The sequence below is a fragment of the Pleurodeles waltl genome, chromosome 6, assembly GCF_031143425.1.
Source record: "Pleurodeles waltl isolate 20211129_DDA chromosome 6, aPleWal1.hap1.20221129, whole genome shotgun sequence".
Classification (NCBI taxonomy): domain Eukaryota; kingdom Metazoa; phylum Chordata; class Amphibia; order Caudata; family Salamandridae; genus Pleurodeles; species Pleurodeles waltl.
This window is the reverse complement of record NC_090445.1, coordinates 1611460305-1611479741: the sequence shown is the minus strand read 5'-3', so window position 1 is coordinate 1611479741 and position 19437 is coordinate 1611460305. Positions and strand designations below refer to the sequence as shown.

The 19437-nt window shown below is 48.6% G+C and overlaps 1 protein-coding gene across 1 annotated transcript in view; it reads left to right on the top strand.

The window, feature by feature from the left end:
- Positions 1 to 19437, top strand: part of LOC138301236 (ER degradation-enhancing alpha-mannosidase-like protein 3) — a 252313-nt gene that overhangs the window by 67162 nt on the left and 165714 nt on the right. The window contains exons 11-12 of the mRNA XM_069241496.1: positions 4151 to 4234; positions 6909 to 6992. Of these exons, the coding sequence (XP_069097597.1) occupies positions 4151 to 4234; positions 6909 to 6992 (168 nt within the window). The remainder of the gene's footprint in view (positions 1 to 4150; positions 4235 to 6908; positions 6993 to 19437) is intronic.

Here is a 19437-nt window from a genome sequence, read left to right as displayed (position 1 = left end):
CTTGTGTGTGTACAAAAAATGCTTAACAATACCCTCTGATAATCCTAACTGCTCGACCACACTACCACTAATAGGGCATTAGTATTATCTATAAACGCCTCTGTCAAGCCTCTTGGGGAACCCCTGGACTCTGTGCACACTATATCTCATTTTGATATAGTAAATACAGATCCAGCTTCCCACATTTACCATTTCCTTCTCAGACAAAAGGAAGAGAGTACATGGCTCCCTGAGCATCATTCTAGATCTACCCCTTTTCAGACACTGCAGAATACAACTAAACAGCCTGAGTATTTGTAGGTGTGGAAGAAACCTAGACAGTACCATGTAACTCCCCAGTAATGATGGCACTTTTGGATAAGATGTATCCGTCAGTCCCTCAAGAAATGGTGGAGTACATTGGGGAGGAACATAGTATCCAGGGTGTTGGGGAGTGGGGAGATGAAGGTTGAATAGGAAAGTAGTAGAGCTCCAGAGCATGATAGCAGGTTGCCATGGAGAGCAAATATGTTCCGTAGATGGTTGCAAAAAGTAGAGACGTACTACACAAACTGACTAGATAAAAGGGGTGGTTCCTGCAGGGGAAATAGAAAGCGTGGAATCCATGGAATCCATGGAATAGGTGAAGGACATAGTAACTAGGAATAATAGAGGCTCATAAAAATAAGCAGTGAACGTGACTCATGTATGGAGATGGAGAAGAAGCAACTTTAGTAAAATAAAAAACATAGAAAGAGGCCAAATTGTAAGGAAAAGTGACCCCTGTATGGACAGTACAAATCCAGCAGGGCCTCTGTACTACACTATCAGGAATTGTAGTATTGCAGCAAGGAGACAAAAAGGAGCAGTTTGCACTGCATCTGCTTTAATTTTCTGTGAGCTAGTGTTACTCTTTAAAGAGTACATCCTAGTAACACCTGCACTAGCCTGCAGTGCAGGTGTTTGATTGCCTTCTTCGTTGCACTAAAGATAAGCTTGCAGTGCCTCTGCAGAGAGCTTTGGATACTAGAAAGATACCTGACTCTCATGCATTCAGATTCAGGGTTATGAGCACTGTCGTAATGCATCTGAGAGACTTCTAGCTGCAGATTCCTTAACTTATTACCTGAATTAGCCTGGAAAGATGTTTTCTTCCATCAGCCTGGCATTGAGGTTGGTGAACACCTCATGCTTATTCAGCCATTCCTACCCACACCATATGGGATATAGTTGCGCAAGTGCTGCCTCAGATCCTGAAGGAGGCCCAGGCCATACTGTCCCAAGCAGTAAAAGATGGGAGGGGCTTAGTGAAGTTCACCATTCGGTGGGACCTGGATATGACTGGCTCGCTTGGCAGAGCAGTTGCATTGACGGTGGTCTTAAAAACCTGTGCTCGGCTGGGAACATCTATCTTTCCTTTGGGATGTCCAGACAAATTGATTTGGCCTCAATCCTGGGTTTTGGTGAGACTGACTCTGAGGCTGAGGGACCTCATGGCCTCGTGCATCCAACTGGTAAGTCATGCCATGTGGCATATGCGGGTTCCACAGTGGGATCTGAAGTTCCAGTGCGCGCAGCCACAGGGAGATCTTTATAACATGGTCCAGAACTCAGAGGAAACTTCAGGAGACCTGCAGTGGTGGATTATGAACTGTGATTGGGCCAAAGACAGACTCCTCTCTCTTACCCAACCAGACCTCACAGTGGTGACAGATGCCTCACTTATGGGATGGGGTGGCTCCCTGGGAGAGGTGGAGATCAGAGGGCTTTGGTCTCCGGTGGAATCTGGACTACACGTCAATCTGCTGGAGCTTCAGGCGATCCGGCTAGCCTTGAAGGTATTTCTTTCCTCTGTCATGGAAAAGTTAGTGCTAGTGTTCACGGACAACACCACCACCATGTGATACTGCAAAAAGCAGGTCGGTGGGGTTGTGGACTCTTTGTCAAGAGGCCCTGCGTCTCTGGGCATGGCTGGAACAGCAGGGCATAACCCTGGTGGTTCATCACCTGGCAGTTTCTCTGAATGTCAGGGCAGACAAACTCAGCCGTCAGTGCCTAGCAGATCACGAGTAGTGTATCTTTCCAGATGTGGCGCAAAATCTCCTTCAGCAGTGGGGGAGCCTTGGTTAGACCTGTTAGCCTCTAAAGAGAACGTGCAGTGTCAGAAGTCTTATGTGCTGGGGTTTCCTAGCCAGCAATTGCTCAAAGATGCTTTTTATCGCGAGTGGAGGTCAGGCCTCCTGTTTACCTTTCCGCCAATATCACTCCTGTCCAGCATTCTCAATAAGATGTGGAAAGACCAGGCCTTGTGGCTCCAGACTGGGCACAGAGATTATGGTATCCCGAACTTCTTAAAATAAGCATCAATGCTCCAGTCAGGCTGCCTGTTCAGGAGGATCTTCTGTTGCAGCAGCAGGAAGGATCATTCACCTGAACCTGTCGATTCTACGCATTCATGCATGGAGATTGAGCAGTGACAGTTGACAACTTTCGACCTTCTTCCTGAAGTCTGTACTGTTATTCTGGCATTCCTATTGAGACATACGGTGGGGGCACGCGGGACCCATCCACTTCTGTCCTTCTGGTGCAAGGAAGAAAACGTTTTGGTAGCACTATTCTTCTATGGCCAGAATAAAGGGCTGAAATATGTTGATGTTGAAAAGAGGCTCATAGGACCATAATTCCATCGAAAAAGACCCTGTTTTAATCATACCCACTATCACAGGTAATAAAGTTATACCTTTGTGGTTAGTGAGGCATGTTTATCTTTAGACACCCAGCGGGCTCTCCGAAGTGCTCCCAAAATTTGGTTGGAGCCCACCTTGGCTTATAGGTAACTAGGGGGAACCGATGATGAAGCATGCCACTACTAGAGTGGGTGAGGATTTAATAAAGAAAATACATTGGACTATATACTCCACTATAAAGAATATCTCAAATGTGCCTCATAAAAATCATAGAATAACTCAAACTTTGTAAAAGTATTTTATTTTGCAGAAGTGCAAAGTGAGTGTCTAACAAAAGCCAACATCCTGGTAATCTAACCTTTATGATTATAACTCACCAGACAAATGTATAGAAAATAACACAGGGGTCACTAGGGAAGGAATGACTGTTAGGTTTCGGCTTCCAATCTCCTACCCAATTTAATATGTGCTGTCCTACCCAATTTCTTATGTACTGCCTTGATTAAGTGTGTCTCCTTTGGATACACCATTTGAATCCACCCCTTGTCCTTGACATTACATTTTTCTTTGCCTGCTGAGGAGGTTGGTGATACCCCCTACATTAACAGACACACAGCACATTTCCTCCATCACCAGTTTGAAAATCATCTTATGGACGTGTCTTATGGGAATTCAATTCAGCGAATAAATTGCATGTCAATACCTTTTGTGGTTACTCATTTATTATAACCCACTCAAAGCATAGGAACCGCCAGTGCTGATCTCAGTGCCACCTTTGGCACTTACTTCCTATTAAACTCATAGATATTCCAATGCAACACAGATTCACCACGGTCCTCTTGGGACCCTCAAAAATGGGTCAGATAATACAAGGAGACATGGACAGACAAGCACACCACTCTTTCCCTTTAAGCCTGGCTGCTTTCAGGGTTGCCCTACACCACCTGATATAATATTCACTGTACCATGCCCTCTTCATGGCAAACAAAAGGGGACCTCAGCTGTGCACAAGGCATACCCACACAGTTGCATACATACTGATTCTGAATTTACTTCCATCTTCATACATTTTCCAAGGGCTAACCAATCCCATTCTAGTGCACTTTCTCAAAGGCAAACGTTGGTGAAATTCAGGGCTCAAGACGGGTTAAAGATGGATTACATCAACATCCCAAGCTTGTGCCTTCTTGTCTCCCACCATCCCTATCCTTTCTCCTGTGATGAGTAAGTATTTATTGCATCTTGATGGGTTGGAAATCGGATGCAATGCCTTCAATTGTGACAACAGACATTGTAATAGAGATTCACTCTCTTCTCTTCCATAAACAGCTTGTGGAGCTGATGGTGATGTACAGTGTTGTCCCATGCACCAGCCAGTGATCGGAGAATTCCAAACACCCAGATATGTGTTGCAAATGGAATGTGTTCATTTAATTGTAAGGAAATGTTTTTCGGTATAACGAATGTCTGTACTTTCATTCCAGGTACTGAGAGGAGATCTGAAACCGGCTATCGAGACACATGAAATGCTGTATCAGGTGACAAGGCAACACAAGTTCCTTCCAGAGGTACTATCCTTGTGTCGATCTTTGCATCTCCTGTCATTATCAATTTCTGGTCTATCTTTCCTTCTTCACAAGTAGGCCTTGGCTCAGTTTATGGTGAACACCTATGGTGTGGCACCCTTTACTGAGTCCAGGCAACCTTTAGTGATAGTGAATAGGTGTCCGGATTGCAAACACCCCCCTAGGGTTAGCTGAGGCGAGCAGCTAAATCTTATCCAGTAGGAATGTAAGGCACTTGCAATACCACATTAGTCAGACAGTAACTCACAAGAAAGAACCACACAAGTGTTGCAAAAATAAAGTATACTTTACTAGAGCACTACTACTAAACTAGCCTTGCTATATCTCCCTTTGAACATATATATACACCCAATTACACAACATAATCAACAGAAATAGCATAAAAATACACAAGGCCCTATGAGAGGGCCAAACCATATACTAAAAAAGCGGAATGTGAAATAGTGGCCCCAACCAAGGTAAGTGTGGTAGTTAGCTAGGGTCGGGGGCAGTTAGGAACACCAGAGGTAAGTACAGAAGGTGACTCCAGCAACCAGGAGTAATGTAGTTACCCACCCAGTTGTCCCATAAGTTAACACAGAGAATAGTGGTTGGAGTTTGTAGAATTCAGGACCCTTCCCAGTGGACCCTGAGGAAACCAGCAGACAAGAGGATGGAGAGAGCCCCTACCACAGGATACTCAGAAGACAGGACTATCTACACTAGGGACCAAATGCAGAGGGGAGAAGGGAGTCAACCTGAAGTCAGTGGATGCCTCGGATTGTCCAGCTGCTGTCACGACCAGTGGACCAGGCCAGTGGAACTCAAGAATGGATTCTGGACATGGAGGACATGCAAAGAAAGGAGACAGAGCCCAGCACTCTTGGAGGGGCCCAGGTGCTGCAAGTCGCAATGCCCACATTTCTAAGGTGAAGTTCCTTCATGTCGGTGGAGGAAGAAGTCCAGCTGCGGGGTCCATGAGTTGCAGAAGATCTCAGGAGATGCCTACAAGCTGTCCCTTGATAGTCGCTGGATTGCAGGAGGGTTACTGACCAGCCAGGTCACCCACAAGCATTGGCAAATGCAAACAGGGGCCCACAGTCTCCCAAGTAGGCTAGAAGATGAACAGGACCCAGACGAGGTCACAGACTCACCACCTGTGTTGCAGGATTCTTCAGGTGTCTGTAGACAGCAGACCTCACCAGCCGGTAAACGTCATCTTGAGTTGCCTGCAGTTGCAGGGGAATGAGCCCTGCACTCCAAGGGAGATTCCTTCATGTGTCCTGGAGCAAACAAGGTCCTTGGGACCCTGGAGGATGTGCAACCTTGGATGTTGCAGAATTCTTCCAGGATCCGGAGAAACAATGTTGCAATAGGGATCTTTCCACCAGAAGCAGACTTGTTCAGTTCCAACGAAGACCAGCAGCGGTTCCAGACGCCAAGAGCAGAAGATGTGTTAAAGAGAGTTCCATGGAGGGTCTTGCACGATGATTCTGAGGTCCCACCTGCGAGGGAGCCTTTAAGTAACCCTAAAAGGGGCTTGGTCATTCTCTGCAGTGAACCACCCATCTGAGGGGCTCGGGACGTCATCTGCCTGGCCTTACCAGTCATATGCTCCCAGGGGCTTCTGCACATCTTATTTCCAAGATGTTAGAATCATGTGGCCACCTGGCAGAGCTATGTGCACCTCCTTGGGAGAGGAGCTGGACAAGGGGGTGGTCACTCCCCTGTCCTTTGTGTAGTTTCCCACAAGAGCTGGAACCAGGGGTTCCTGAACTGGTGCAAACCTGGATTATGCAAGGAGCGCTCCAAATGTTCCCTTCAATGCATTATGGTGGCGCTCAGAGGCGCTCAGAGGCATGAAGGACTGTGAACCTATAAATGTAACATAAGGTTGTAATTCTGGAAATCTTACACATAGCAGTAGCTGAGCATTGTATTAAGGAATAACACAGTATATGTTTTCTGGAACATTTTAAATGAAACCCTATGCACCCAAGCTTATTCTTTGTGTAGAGTCCTTTTATACATTGGGGCGCAGTTCATGACACAAAAGCAATATGCTTTTCATTAGCGGATCTAGGTGGACAGATGGTTTAAACACAAATGCTTCTCACTCATGGGACATTCTTTGGGTTGAAAAATGAGCTATGGCAATTTACCCTTTCTAGATCATTGCCCACGCTATATAAATTGCAGGAAAACATTACCAGAATACTGTCCTTGCACACGTTTCTTGCAGCAGATGTGCTTCTAAGTCTGTCTTGATGGTGGCCCATGTGAACATTTTAAAGGCAGACAATCATTTTGAGGAATACATGATGTTCCCCATGGAGCAAATGATGAGCCTAATGAGGTCCAAATTGGAGCATTTTGACAGAAGGAGGGAAGTATCCTGACTGGTAATTGCCAGATTTGTTTGCTGCTTTTAGATGTTGGCTGTCATATTATTGATATCTGTCCTGTGATCAGCTTGTGCACAGTTGTGATTAATGAAATCCATGCTTGATAGGCTTTACTGAGCATTCCATAGGTGGGCTTTGTTTTCGATTGACAATACAAACTCCACTCAAAGTTTTACGTATTTTTCTATCAGATACATTTGAGATTTGTTGTCTACACAATGGTCTAACAACATGGTGCTGTGTTTTTTCACTCTGTTTCCTTTTTTTACAAGGCTTTTACCACAGACTTCACAGTCCACTGGGCTCAGCATCCCCTTCGACCAGAGTTTGCTGAGAGCACTTACTTCTTGTACAAGGTCAGTTGTTAAATTTAGTCTGCATACTAATTTAACCCTTTTGATGGTTACAGACCATAGAAATGTAAGCTTAGTCAGAAAGGTCAATGACAACTCGGACAAAATATTCAATGTAAAATAGGACAAATTTGGAGAGCTGTTCCCCTCCTGTTGGAATTTAGCTCTTTATATGGTGCACTAAAAAGAAGTACACTGTGCAGAGAGTCCAGTGGATCCCCAGTTGGTTTGCAGAGGCAAAAGTAGATAGGACTAATGCTCTATTTTGTGGGAGTGTGGGCGTGCAGTTAGGCTTATCAGAGGGTAGTGATAAGCATTTGTTGTACTCAGAGAGGCAGTAAATGAGACACACACTCGAAGAATAAATCCAAGACCAATTTAGTAAAATAATACTTTTGTTTATGTATGTTTCAAACCCAAGAACTTCGTCATCAGGTAAGAACTTTTTCAAGCATAAATATTTTTCAGATTCAAAAATCAAAACAGTTCAATTCTCATAGTTCTTCAATGTTAACATACGGAGGAAAACAATGTTCAGCAAACACATGGTTAACAACGACTTACAAGGCCAATCTCGGAGTGTTAAGGTAAGTAATGGACACTAATCAGAACCATATCAGAAGGTCGCCCGGGCAGCAGTTGGGCGGCCAGGTGCAGGGGTGCAGTAAGGCGTTGGGTGCCTAGTGGTTTCCAATGGGGATTGGACCTTGTGGAAACAGACTGCAGGCTCTGGCCAGGAAGTCAGTCGAGGACAACAAACAGGCAGGTTGTAGACGTAGGGTGCTTGGGGATGTAGGTGCACCTTTGGTCCTTTTCTCCAGGGGTGACGGATGCAGGGGTGTCCTTAGGCTTTGGGTTTCTTCTTGCAGGATGTAAGGAAATGCCTCCTTGGCATGGTTGCCCCCTGACTTTTTGCCTTTGCTGATGCTATGTTTACAATTGAAAGTGTGCTGAGGCCTGCTAACCAGGCCCCAGCACCAGTGTTCTTTCCCTAACCTGTACTTTTGTATCCACAATTGGCAGACCCTGGCATCCAGATAAGTCCCTTGTAACTGGTACTTCTAGTACCAAAGGCCCTGATGCCAAGGAAGGTCTCTAAGGGCTGCAGCATGTCTTATGCCACCCTGGAGACCTCTCACTCAGCACAGACACACTGCTTGCCAGCTTGTGTGTGCTAGTGAGAACAAAACGAGTAAGTCGACATGGCACTCCCCTCAGGGTGCCATGCCAGCCTCTCACTGCCTATGCAAGTATAGGTCAGTCACCCCTCTAGCAGGCCTTACAGCCCTAAGGCAGGGTGCACTATACCATAGGTGAGGGTACCAGTGCATGAGCATGGTACCCCTACAGTGTCTAAACAAAACCTTAGACATTGTAAGTGCAGGGTAGCCATAAGAGTATATGGTCTGGGAGTCTGTCAAACACGAACTCCACAGCACCATAATGGCTACACTGAAAACTGGGAAGTTTGGTATCAAACTTCTCAGCACAATAAATGCACACTGATGCCAGTGTACATTTTATTGCAAAATACACCCCAGAGGGCACCTTAGAGGTGCCCCCTGAAACTTAACCGACTGTCTGTGTAGGCTGACTAGTTCCAGCAGCCTGCCACACTAGAGACATGTTGCTGGCCCCATGGGGAGAGTGCCTTTGTCACTCTGAGGCCAGTAACAAAGCCTGCACTGGGTGGAGATGCTAACACCTCCCCCAGGCAGGAGCTGTAACACCTTTTGGGGGAAACCTCAAAGGCTCACCCCTTTGTCACAGCCCAGCAGGGCACTCCAGCTTAGTGGAGTTGCCCGCCCCCTCCGGCCACGGCCCCCACTTTTGGCGGCAAGGTTGGAGGGAACAAAGAAAGTAACAAGGAGGAGTCACTGGCCAGTCAGGGCAGCCCCTAAGGTGTCCTGAGCTGAGGTGACTCTAACTTTTAGAAATCCTCCATCTTGCAGATGGAGGATTCCCCCAATAGGGTTAGGATTGTGACCCCCTCCCCTTGGGAGGAGGCACAAAGAGGGTGTACCCACCCTCAGGGCTAGTAGCCATTGGCTACTAACCCCCCAGACCTAAACACGCCCTTAAATTTAGTATTTAAGGGCTACCCTGAACCCTAGAAAATTAGATTCCTGCAACTACAAGAAGAAGGACTGCCCAGCTGAAAACCCCTGCAGAGGAAGACCAGAAGACAACAACTGCCTTGGCTCCAGAAACTCACCGGCCTGTCTCCTGCCTTCCAAAGAACTCTGCTCCAGCGACGCCTTCCAAAGGGACCAGCGACCTCTGAATCCTCTGAGGACTGCCCTGCTTCGACGACGACAAGAAACTCCCGAGGACAGCGGACCTGCTCCAAAAAGACTGCGACTTTGTTTCAAGAAGCAGCTTTAAAGAACCCTGCAACTCCCCGCAAGAAGCGTGAGACTTGCAACACTGCACCCGGCGACCCCGACTCGGCTGGTGGAGAACCAACACCTCAGGGAGGACCCCCGGACTACTCTCCGACTGTGAGTACCAAAACCTGTCCCCCCTGAGCCCCCACAGCGCCGCCTGCAGAGGGAATCCCGAGGCTTCCCCTGACCGCGACTCTCTGAAACCTAAGTCCCGACGCCTGGAAAAGACCCTGCACCCGCAGCCCCCAGGACCTGAAGGACCGGACTTTCACTGGAGAAGTGACCCCCAGGAGTCCCTCTCCCTTGCCCAAGTGGAGGTTTCCCCGAGGAAGCCCCCCCTTGCCTGCCTGCAGCGCTAAAGAGATCCCTTGATCTCTCTTTGACTAACATTGCGAACCCGACGCTTGTTTCTACACTGCACCCGGCCGCCCCCGCGCTGCTGAGGGTGAAATTTCTGTGTGGGCTTGTGTCCCCCCCGGTGCCATACAAAACCCCCCTGGTCTGCCCTCCGAAGACGCGGGTACTTACCTGCAAGCAGACCGGAACCGGGGCACCCCCTTCTCTCCATTCTAGCCTATGCGTTTTGGGCACCACTTTGAACTCTGCACCTGACCGGCCCTGAGCTGCTGGTGTGATAACTTTGGGGTTGCTCTGAACCCCCAACGGTGGGCTACCTCGGACCAAGAACTGAACCTTGTAAGTGTCTTACTTACCTGGTAAAACTAACAAAAACTTACCTCCCCCAGGAACTGTGAAAATTGCACTAAGGCCCTCATTCCGAGCCTGGCGGGCGGCGGAGGCCGCCCGCCAGGCTTCCCCCCTCCGAAATACCGCTCCGCGGTCGTAAGACCGCGGAGGGTATTCCGAGTTTTCCCCTGGGCTGGCGGGCGGTCTTCACAAGACCGCCCGCCAGCCCAGGGGAAAACTCCCTTCCCACGATGACGCCGGCTCGTAATAGAGCCGGCGGAGTGGGAAGGTGCGACGGGTGCAGTTGCACCCGTCGCGTATTTCAGTGTCTGCTTTGCAGACACTGAAATACTTTTAGGGGCCCTCTTACGGGGGCCCCTGCCGTGCCCATGCCATAGGCATGGGCACGGCAGGGGCCCCCAGGGGCCCCACGACTCCCCCTCCCGCCATCCGGTTCCCGGCGGGAGAACCGCCAGGAACTGGATGGCGGGAGGGGGAGTCGGAATCCCCATGCCGGCGCAGCATGCTGCGCCGGCTTGGAGGATTCCTTTGGGGCAGCGGGAAACCGGCGGGAGACCGCCGGTTTCCCTTCTCTGACCGCGGCTGAGCCGCCGCAGTCAGAATGCCCCGCGGGGCACCGCCGGCCTGTCGGCGGTGCCACCGCGTCCCACGGCCCTGGCGGACTTGTTCCGCCAGGGTCGTAATGACCCCCTGTAGGAAGTTGGCTCTGTATGTGCTATTTCAAAGTAAGGAATAGCATGCACAGAGTCCAAGGGTTCCCCTTAGAGGTAAAATAGTGGTAAAAATAGATAATACTAATGCTCTATTTTGTGGTAGTGTGGTCGAGCAGTAGGCTTATCCAAGGAGTAGTGTTAAGCATTTGTTGTACATACACATAGACAATAAATGAGGTACACACACTCAGAGACAAATCCAGCCAATAGGTTTTTATATAGAAAAATATCTTTTCTTAGTTTATTTTAAGAACCACAGGTTCAAATTCTACATGTAATAGCTCATTCGAAAGGTATTGCAGGTAAGTACTTTAGGAACTTCAAATCATCAAAATTGCATGTATACTTTTCAAGTTATTGACAAATAGCTGTTTTAAAAGTGGACACTTAGTGCAATTTTCACAGTTCCTGGGGGAGGTAAGTTTTTGTTAGTTTTACCAGGTAAGTAGGACACTTACAGGGTTCAGTTCTTGGTCCAAGGTAGCCCACCGTTGGGGGTTCAGAGCAACCCCAAAGTTACCACACCAGCAGCTCAGGGCCGGTCAGGTGCAGAGTTCAAAGCGGTGCCCAAAACGCATAGGCTAGAATGGAGAGAAGGGGGTGCCCCGGTTCCGGTCTGCTTGCAGGTAAGTACCCGCGTCTTCGGAGGGCAGACCAGGGGGGTTTTGTAGGGCACCGGGGGGGACACAAGCCCACACAGGAATTTCACCCTCAGCGGCGCGGGGGCGGCCGGGTGCAGTGTAGAAACAAGCGTCGGGTTCGCAATGTTAGTCTATGAGAGATCTCGGGATCTCTTCAGCGCTGCAGGCAGGCAAGGGGGGGATTCCTCGGGGAAACCTCCACTTGGGCAAGGGAGAGGGTCTCCTGGGGGTCACTTCTCCAGTGAAAGTCCGGTCCTTCAGGTCCTGGGGGCTGCGGGTGCAGGGTCTCTCCCAGGCGTCGGGACTTTAGGTTCAAAGAGTCGCGGTCAGGGGAAGCCTCGGGATTCCCTCTGCAGGCGGCGCTGTGGGGGCTCAGGGGGGACAGGTTTTGGTACTCACAGTATCAGAGTAGTCCTGGGGTCCCTCCTGAGGTGTTGGATCGCCACCAGCCGAGTCGGGGTCGCCGGGTGCAGTGTTGCAAGTCTCACGCTTCTTGCGGGGAGCTTGCAGGGTTCTTTAAAGCTGCTGGAAACAAAGTTGCAGCTTTTCTTGGAGCAGGTCCGCTGTCCTCGGGAGTTTCTTGTCTTTTCGAAGCAGGGGCAGTCCTCAGAGGATGTCGAGGTCGCTGGTCCCTTTGGAAGGCGTCGCTGGAGCAGGATCTTTGGAAGGCAGGAGACAGGCCGGTGAGTTTCTGGAGCCAAGGCAGTTGTCGTCTTCTGGTCTTCCTCTGCAGGGGTTTTCAGCTAGGCAGTCCTTCTTCTTGTAGTTGCAGGAATCTAATTTTCTAGGGTTCAGGGTAGCCCTTAAATACTAAATTTAAGGGCGTGTTTAGGTCTGGGGGGTTAGTAGCCAATGGCTACTAGCCCTGAGGGTGGGTACACCCTCTTTGTGCCTCCTCCCAAGGGGAGGGGGACACAATCCTAACCCTATTGGGGGAATCCCCCATCTGCAAGATGGAGGATTTCTAAAAGTTAGAGTCACTTCAGCTCAGGACACCTTAGGGGCTGTCCTGACTGGCCAGTGACTCCTCCTTGTTTTTCTCATTATTTTCTCCGGCCTTGCCGCCAAAAGTGGGGCCTGGCCGGAGGGGGCGGGCAACTCCACTAGCTGGAGTGTCCTGCTGGGTTGGCACAAAGGAGGTGAGCCTTTGAGGCTCACCGCCAGGTGTGACAATTCCTGCCTGGGAGAGGTGTTAGCATCTCCACCCAGTGCAGGCTTTGTTACTGGCTTCAGAGTGACAAAGGCACTCTCCCCATGGGGCCAGCAACATGTCTCGGTTTGTGGCAGGCTGCTAAAACTAGTCAGCCTACACAGATAGTCGGTTAAGTTTCAGGGGGCACCTCTAAGGTGCCCTCTGGGGTGTATTTTACAATAAGATGTACACTGGCATCAGTGTGCATTTATTGTGCTGAGAAGTTTGATACCAAACTTCCCAGTTTTCAGTGTAGCCATTATGGTGCTGTGGAGTTCGTGTAAAACAGACTCCCAGACCATATACTCTTATGGCTACCCTGCACTTACAATGTCTAAGGTTTTGCTTAGACACTGTAGGGGCACAGTGCTCATGCACTGGTACCCTCACCTATGGTATAGTGCACCCTGCCTTAGGGCTGTAAGGCCTGCTAGAGGGGTGTCTTACCTATACTGCATAGGCAGTGAGAGGCTGGCATGGCACCCTGAGGGGAGTGCCATGTCGACTTACTCATTTTGTTCTCACCAGCACACACAGGCTTGTAAGCAGTGTGTCTGTGCTGAGTGAGGGGTCTCTAGGGTGGCATAAGACATGCTGCAGCCCTTAGAGACCTTTCTTGGCATCAGGGCCCTTGGTACTAGAAGTACCAGTTACAAGGGACTTATCTGAATGCCAGGGTGTGCCAATTGTGGATACAATGGTACATTTTAGGTGAAGGAACACTGGTGCTGGGGCCTGGTTAGCAGGGTCCCAGCACACTTCTCAGTCAAGTCAGCATCAGTATCAGGCAAAAAGTGGGGGGTAACTGCAACAGGGAGCCATTTCTTTACACCCCCTAAGTGTCCACTTTTAAAGTAGCTATTTGTGAATAACTTGAAAAGTATACATGCAATTGAAATGATTCAAAGTTCCTAATGTACTTACCTGCAATACCTTTCAAACAAGATATTACATGTTAAATTTGAACCTGTGGTTCTTAAAATAAACTAAGAAAAGATATTTTTCTATAACAAAACCTATTGGCTGGATTTGTCTCTGAGTGTGTGTACCTCATTTATTGTCTATGTGTATGTACAACAAATGCTTAACACTACTCCTTGGATAAGCCTACTGCTCGACCACACTACCACAAAATAGAGCATTAGTATTATCTATTTTTACCACTATTTTACCTCTAAGGGGAACCCTTGGACTCTGTGCATGCTATTCCTTACTTTGAAATAGCACATACAGAGCCAACTTCCTACATTGGTGGATCAGCGGTGGGGTACAAGACTTTGCATTTGCTGGACTACTCAGCCAATACCTGATCACACGACAAATTCCAAAATTGTCATTAGAAATTGATTTTTGCAATTTGAAAAGTTTTCTAAATTCTTAAAAGACCTGCTAGGGCCTTGTGTTAGATCCTGTTTAGCATTTCTTTTAGAGTTTAAAAGTTTGTAAAAGTTTGAAATTAGATTCTAGAACCAGTTTTAGATTCTTAAAAAGCATTCCAACTTTTAGAAGCAAAATGTCTAGCACAGATGTGACTGTGGTGGAACTCGACACCACACCTTACCTCCATCTACAGATGAGAGAGCTAAGGTCACTCTGTAAACTAAAGAAAATAACCATAGGCCCCAAACCTACCAAAATACAGCTCCAGGAGCTTTTGGCAGAGTTTGAAAAGGCCAACCCCTCTGAGGGTGGCAACTCAGAGGAAGAGGATAGTGAACTGGAGGAAGATTCCCCCCTACCAGTCCTATCTAGGGAGGACAGGGCCTCTCAAGCCCTGACTCCAAAAATACTAGTCAGAGATACTGGCTCCCTCACAGGAGGGACCAGCAACTCTGAAATCACTGAGGATAACCCCAGTGAAGAGGACATCCAGTTAGCCAGGATGGCCAAAAGATTGGCTTTGGAAAGACAGATCCTAGCCATAGAGAGGGAAAGACAAGAGATGGGCCTAGGACCCATCAATGGTGGCAGCAACATAAATAGGGTCAGAGATTCTCCTGACATGTTGAAAATCCCTAAAGGGATTGTAACTAAATATGAAGATGGTGATGACATCACCAAATGGTTCACAGCTTTTGAGAGGGCTTGTGTAACCAGAAAAGTGAACAGATCTCACTGGGGTGCTCTCCTTTGGGAAATGTTCACAGGAAAGTGTAGGGATAGACTCCTCACACTCTCTGGAAAAGATGCAGAATCTTATGACCTCATGAAGGGTACCCTGATTGAGGGCTTTGGATTCTCCACTGAGGAGTATAGGATTAGATTCAGGGGGGCTCAAAAATCCTCGAGCCAGACCTGGGTTGACTTTGTAGACTACTCAGTAAAAACACTAGATGGTTGGATTCAAGGCAGTGGTGTAAGTAATTATGATGGGCTGTACAATTTATTTGTGAAAGAACACCTGTTAAGTAATTGTTTCAATGATAAACTGCATCAGCATCTGGTAGACCTAGGACCAATTTCTCCCCAAGAATTGGGAAAGAAGGCGGACCATTGGGTCAAGACAAGGGTGTCCAAAACTTCCACAGGGGGTGACCAAAAGAAAGGGGTCACAAAACCTCCCCAGGGGAAAGGTGGTGAGACAGCCAAAAATAAAAATAGTCAAGAGTCTTCTAAAGGCCCCCAAAAACCTGCACAGGAGGGTGGGCCCAGAGCCTCTTCACAAAACAATCCTGGGTACAAGGGTAAAAACTTTGATCCCAAAAAGGCCTGGTGTCGAAACTGTAGTCAGTCTGGACACCAAACTGGAGACAAGGCCTGTCCCAAGAAAAGTTCCACTCCAAACTCCAATCCAGGTAACACTGGAATGGCTAGTCTCCAAGTGGGATCAACAGTGTGCCCAGAGCAAATCAGGGTCCACACTGAAGCTACTCTAGTCTCTGAGGGTGGGGTGGATTTAGCCACACTAGCTGCCTGGCCGCCTAACATGCAAAAATACAGGCAGCAGCTCTTTATTAATGGGACAAGTGTAGAGGGCCTGAGGGATACAGGTGCCTGTGTCACCATGGTGACAGAGAAACTGGTTTCCCCTGGCCAATACCTGACTGGAAAAACTTATACAGTCACCAATGCTGACAATCAAACTAAAGCACATCCCATGGCAATGGTAACTTTAGAATGGGGAGGGGTCAATGGCCTGAAACAGGTGGTGGTCTCCTCAAACATCCCAGTAGACTGTCTGCTTGGAAATGACCTGGAGTCCTCAGCATGGGCTGAGGTAGAACTAAAAACCCATGCAGCCATGCTGGGTATCCCTGAACTGGTGTGTGTAAAAACAAGAGCACAATGCAAGGCACAGGGTGAAAAAGTAGAGCTGGAGTCTGGAAAAATGGCCCAGCCTACCAAGAGAAAAGGAAAGTCAGTTGGGAAACCAACTGCAACACAGTCAGAAAAAGAGAACCTCTCTTCTCAGGAAGAAGTTCTGCCCTCTGAGGGAACTGAGTCTTTGGAGCTTGAACCTTATCAGGTTGAGCTCTTAGGCCCAGGGGGACCCTCAAGGGAAGAGCTGTGTAAGGGACAAGAAACCTGTCCCTCTCTTGAAGGCCTTAGGCAGCAAGCTGCTGAAGAGTCCAAGGGCAAGAAAAATGGAACACATAGGGTCTATTGGGAAGATGGACTCCTGTACACTGAGGCCAGAGACCCCAAACCTGGTGCCACTAGGAGAGTGGTAGTGCCTCAGTCGTTCAGAGAGTTTATTCTGACCTTGGCCCATGATATTCCCCTTGCTGGGCATTTGGGACAAACCAAGACGTGGGAGAGGTTAGTCAACCACTTCTACTGGCCCAATATGTCCCAGAAGGTTAAGGAGTTTTGCCTCTCCTGCCCCACCTGTCAGTCCAGTGGTAAGACAGGTGGGCACCCAAAGGCCCCCCTCATTCCACTTCCAGTGGTGGGGGTCCCCTTTGAAAGAGTGGGTGTGGACATAGTTGGTCCACTGGAACCTCCCACAGCCTCAGGAAATATGTACATCCTAGTAGTAGTGGATCATGCTACTAGGTATCCTGAAGCTATTCCCCTTAGGTCGACTACTGCCCCAGCAGTAGCCAAGGCCCTCATTGGTATCTTTACCAGAGTGGGTTTCCCTAAGGAGGTGGTGTCTGACAGAGGTACCAACTTCATGTCAGCATACCTAAAACACATGTGGAATGAGTGTGGAGTGACTTACAAATTCACTACACCATACCATCCACAAACTAATGGCTTAGTTGAGAGATTCAACAAGACATTAAAAGGCATGATCATGGGGCTCCCAGAAAAACTCAAAAGGAGATGGGATGTCCTCTTGCCATGTCTGCTTTTTGCTTACAGAGAGGTGCCACAGAAGGGAGTAGGATTCTCACCCTTTGAACTTCTGTTTGGTCACCCTGTAAGGGGACCACTTGCTCTTGTTAAAGAAGGCTGGGAGAGACCTCTTCATGAGCCTAAACAAGACATAGTGGACTATGTACTTGGCCTTCGCTCTAGAATGGCAGAGTACATGGAAAAGGCAACCAAAAACCTTGAGGCCAGCCAACAGCTCCAGAAGTTTTGGTATGACCAAAAGGCTGCAATGGTTGAGTTCCAACCAGGGCAGAAAGTCTGGGTTCTGGAGCCTGTGGCTCCCAGGGCACTTCAGGACAAATGGAGTGGCCCTTACCCAGTGCTAGAAAGGAAGAGTCAGGTCACCTACCTGGTGGACCTGGGCACAAGCAGGAGCCCCAAGAGGGTGATCCATGTGAACCGCCTTAAACTCTTCCATGACAGGGCTGATGTGAATCTGTTGATGGTAACAGATGAGGATCAGGAGGCAGAGTGAACCTCTCCCTGATCTTCTGTCATCAGACCCAAAAGATGGCTCAGTAGATGGAGTGATCTACTCAGACACCCTCTCTGGCCAACAGCAAGCTGATTGTAGGAGAGTCCTACAACAGTTTCCCGAACTCTTCTCCCTAACCCCTGGTCAGACACACCTGTGTACCCATGATGTGGACACAGGAGACAGCATGCCTGTCAAAAACAAAATTTTTAGACAGTCTGACCATGTTAAGGAAAGCATCAAGGTGGAAGTCCACAAGATGCTGGAATTGGGAGTAATTGAGCGCTCTGACAGCCCCTGGGCTAGCCCAGTGGTCTTAGTCCCCAAACCTCACACCAAAGATGGAAAGAAAGAGATGAGGTTTTGTGTGGACTACAGAGGGCTCAACTCTGTCACCAAGACAGATGCTCATCCAATTCCTAGAGCTGATGAGCTCATAGACAAATTAGGTGCTGCCAAATTCTTGAGTACCTTTGACTTGACAGCAGGGTACTGGCAAATAAAAATGGCACCTGGAGCAAAAGAGAAAACAGCATTCTCCACACCTGATGGGCATTATCAGTTTACTGTTATGCCCTTTGGTTTAAAGAATGCCCCTGCCACCTTCCAAAGGTTGGTGAATCAAGTCCTTGCTGGTTTGGAGTCCTTTAGCACAGCTTATCTTGATGATATTGCTGTCTTTAGCTCCACCTGGCAGGATCACCTGGTCCACCTGAAGAAGGTTTTGAAGGCTCTGCAATCTGCAGGCCTCTCTATCAAGGCATCCAAATGCCAGATAGGGCAGGGAACTGTGGTTTACTTGGGCCACCTTGTAGGTGGAGGCCAAGTTCAGCCACTCCAACCCAAGATCCAGACTATTCTGGACTGGGTAGCTCCAAAAACCCAGACTCAAGTCAGGGCATTCCTTGGCTTGACTGGGTATTACAGGAGGTTTGTGAAGGGATATGGATCCATTGTGACAGCCCTCACTGAACTCACCTCCAAGAAAATGCCCAAGAAAGTGAACTGGACTGTGGAATGCCAACAGGCCTTTCACACCCTGAAACAAGCAATGTGCTCAGCACCAGTTCTAAAAGCTCCAGATTATTCTAAGCAGTTCATTGTGCAGACAGATGCCTCTGAACATGGGATAGGGGCAGTTTTGTCCCAAACAAATGATGATGGCCTTGACCAGCCTGTTGCTTTCATTAGCAGGAGGTTACTCCCCAGGGAGCAGCGTTGGAGTGCCATTGAGAGGGAGGCCTTTGCTGTGGTTTGGTCCCTGAAGAAGCTGAGACCATACCTCTTTGGGACTCACTTCCTAGTTCAAACTGACCACAGACCTCTCAAATGGCTGATGCAAATGAAAGGTGAAAATCCTAAACTGTTGAGGTGGTCCATCTCCCTACAGGGAATGGACTTTATAGTGGAACACAGACCTGGGACTGCCCATGCCAATGCAGATGGCCTTTCCAGGTTCTTCTACTTAGAAAATGAAGACTCTCTTGGGAAAGGTTAGTCTCATCCTCTTTCGTTTGGGGGGGGGGGGGGTTGTGTAAGGAAATGCCTCCTTGGCATGGTTGCCCCCTGACTTTTTGCCTTTGCTGATGCTGTTTACAATTGAAAGTGTGCTGAGGCCTGCTAACCAGGCCCCAGCACCAGTGTTCTTTCCCTAACCTGTACTTTTGTATCCACAATTGGCAGACCCTGGCTTCCAGATAAGTCCCTTGTAACTGGTACTTCTAGTACCAAGGGCCCTGATGCCAAGGAAGGTCTCTAAGGGCTGCAGCATGTCTTATGCCACCCTGGAGACCTCTCACTCAGCACAGACACACTGCTTGCCAGCTTGTGTGTGCTAGTGAGAACAAAACGAGTAAGTCGACATGGCACTCCCCTCAGGGTGCCATGCCAGCCTCTCACTGCCTATGCAAGTATAGGTCAGTCACCCCTCTAGCAGGCCTTACAGCCCTAAGGCAGGGTGCACTATACCATAGGTGAGGGTACCAGTGCATGAGCATGGTACCCCTACAGTG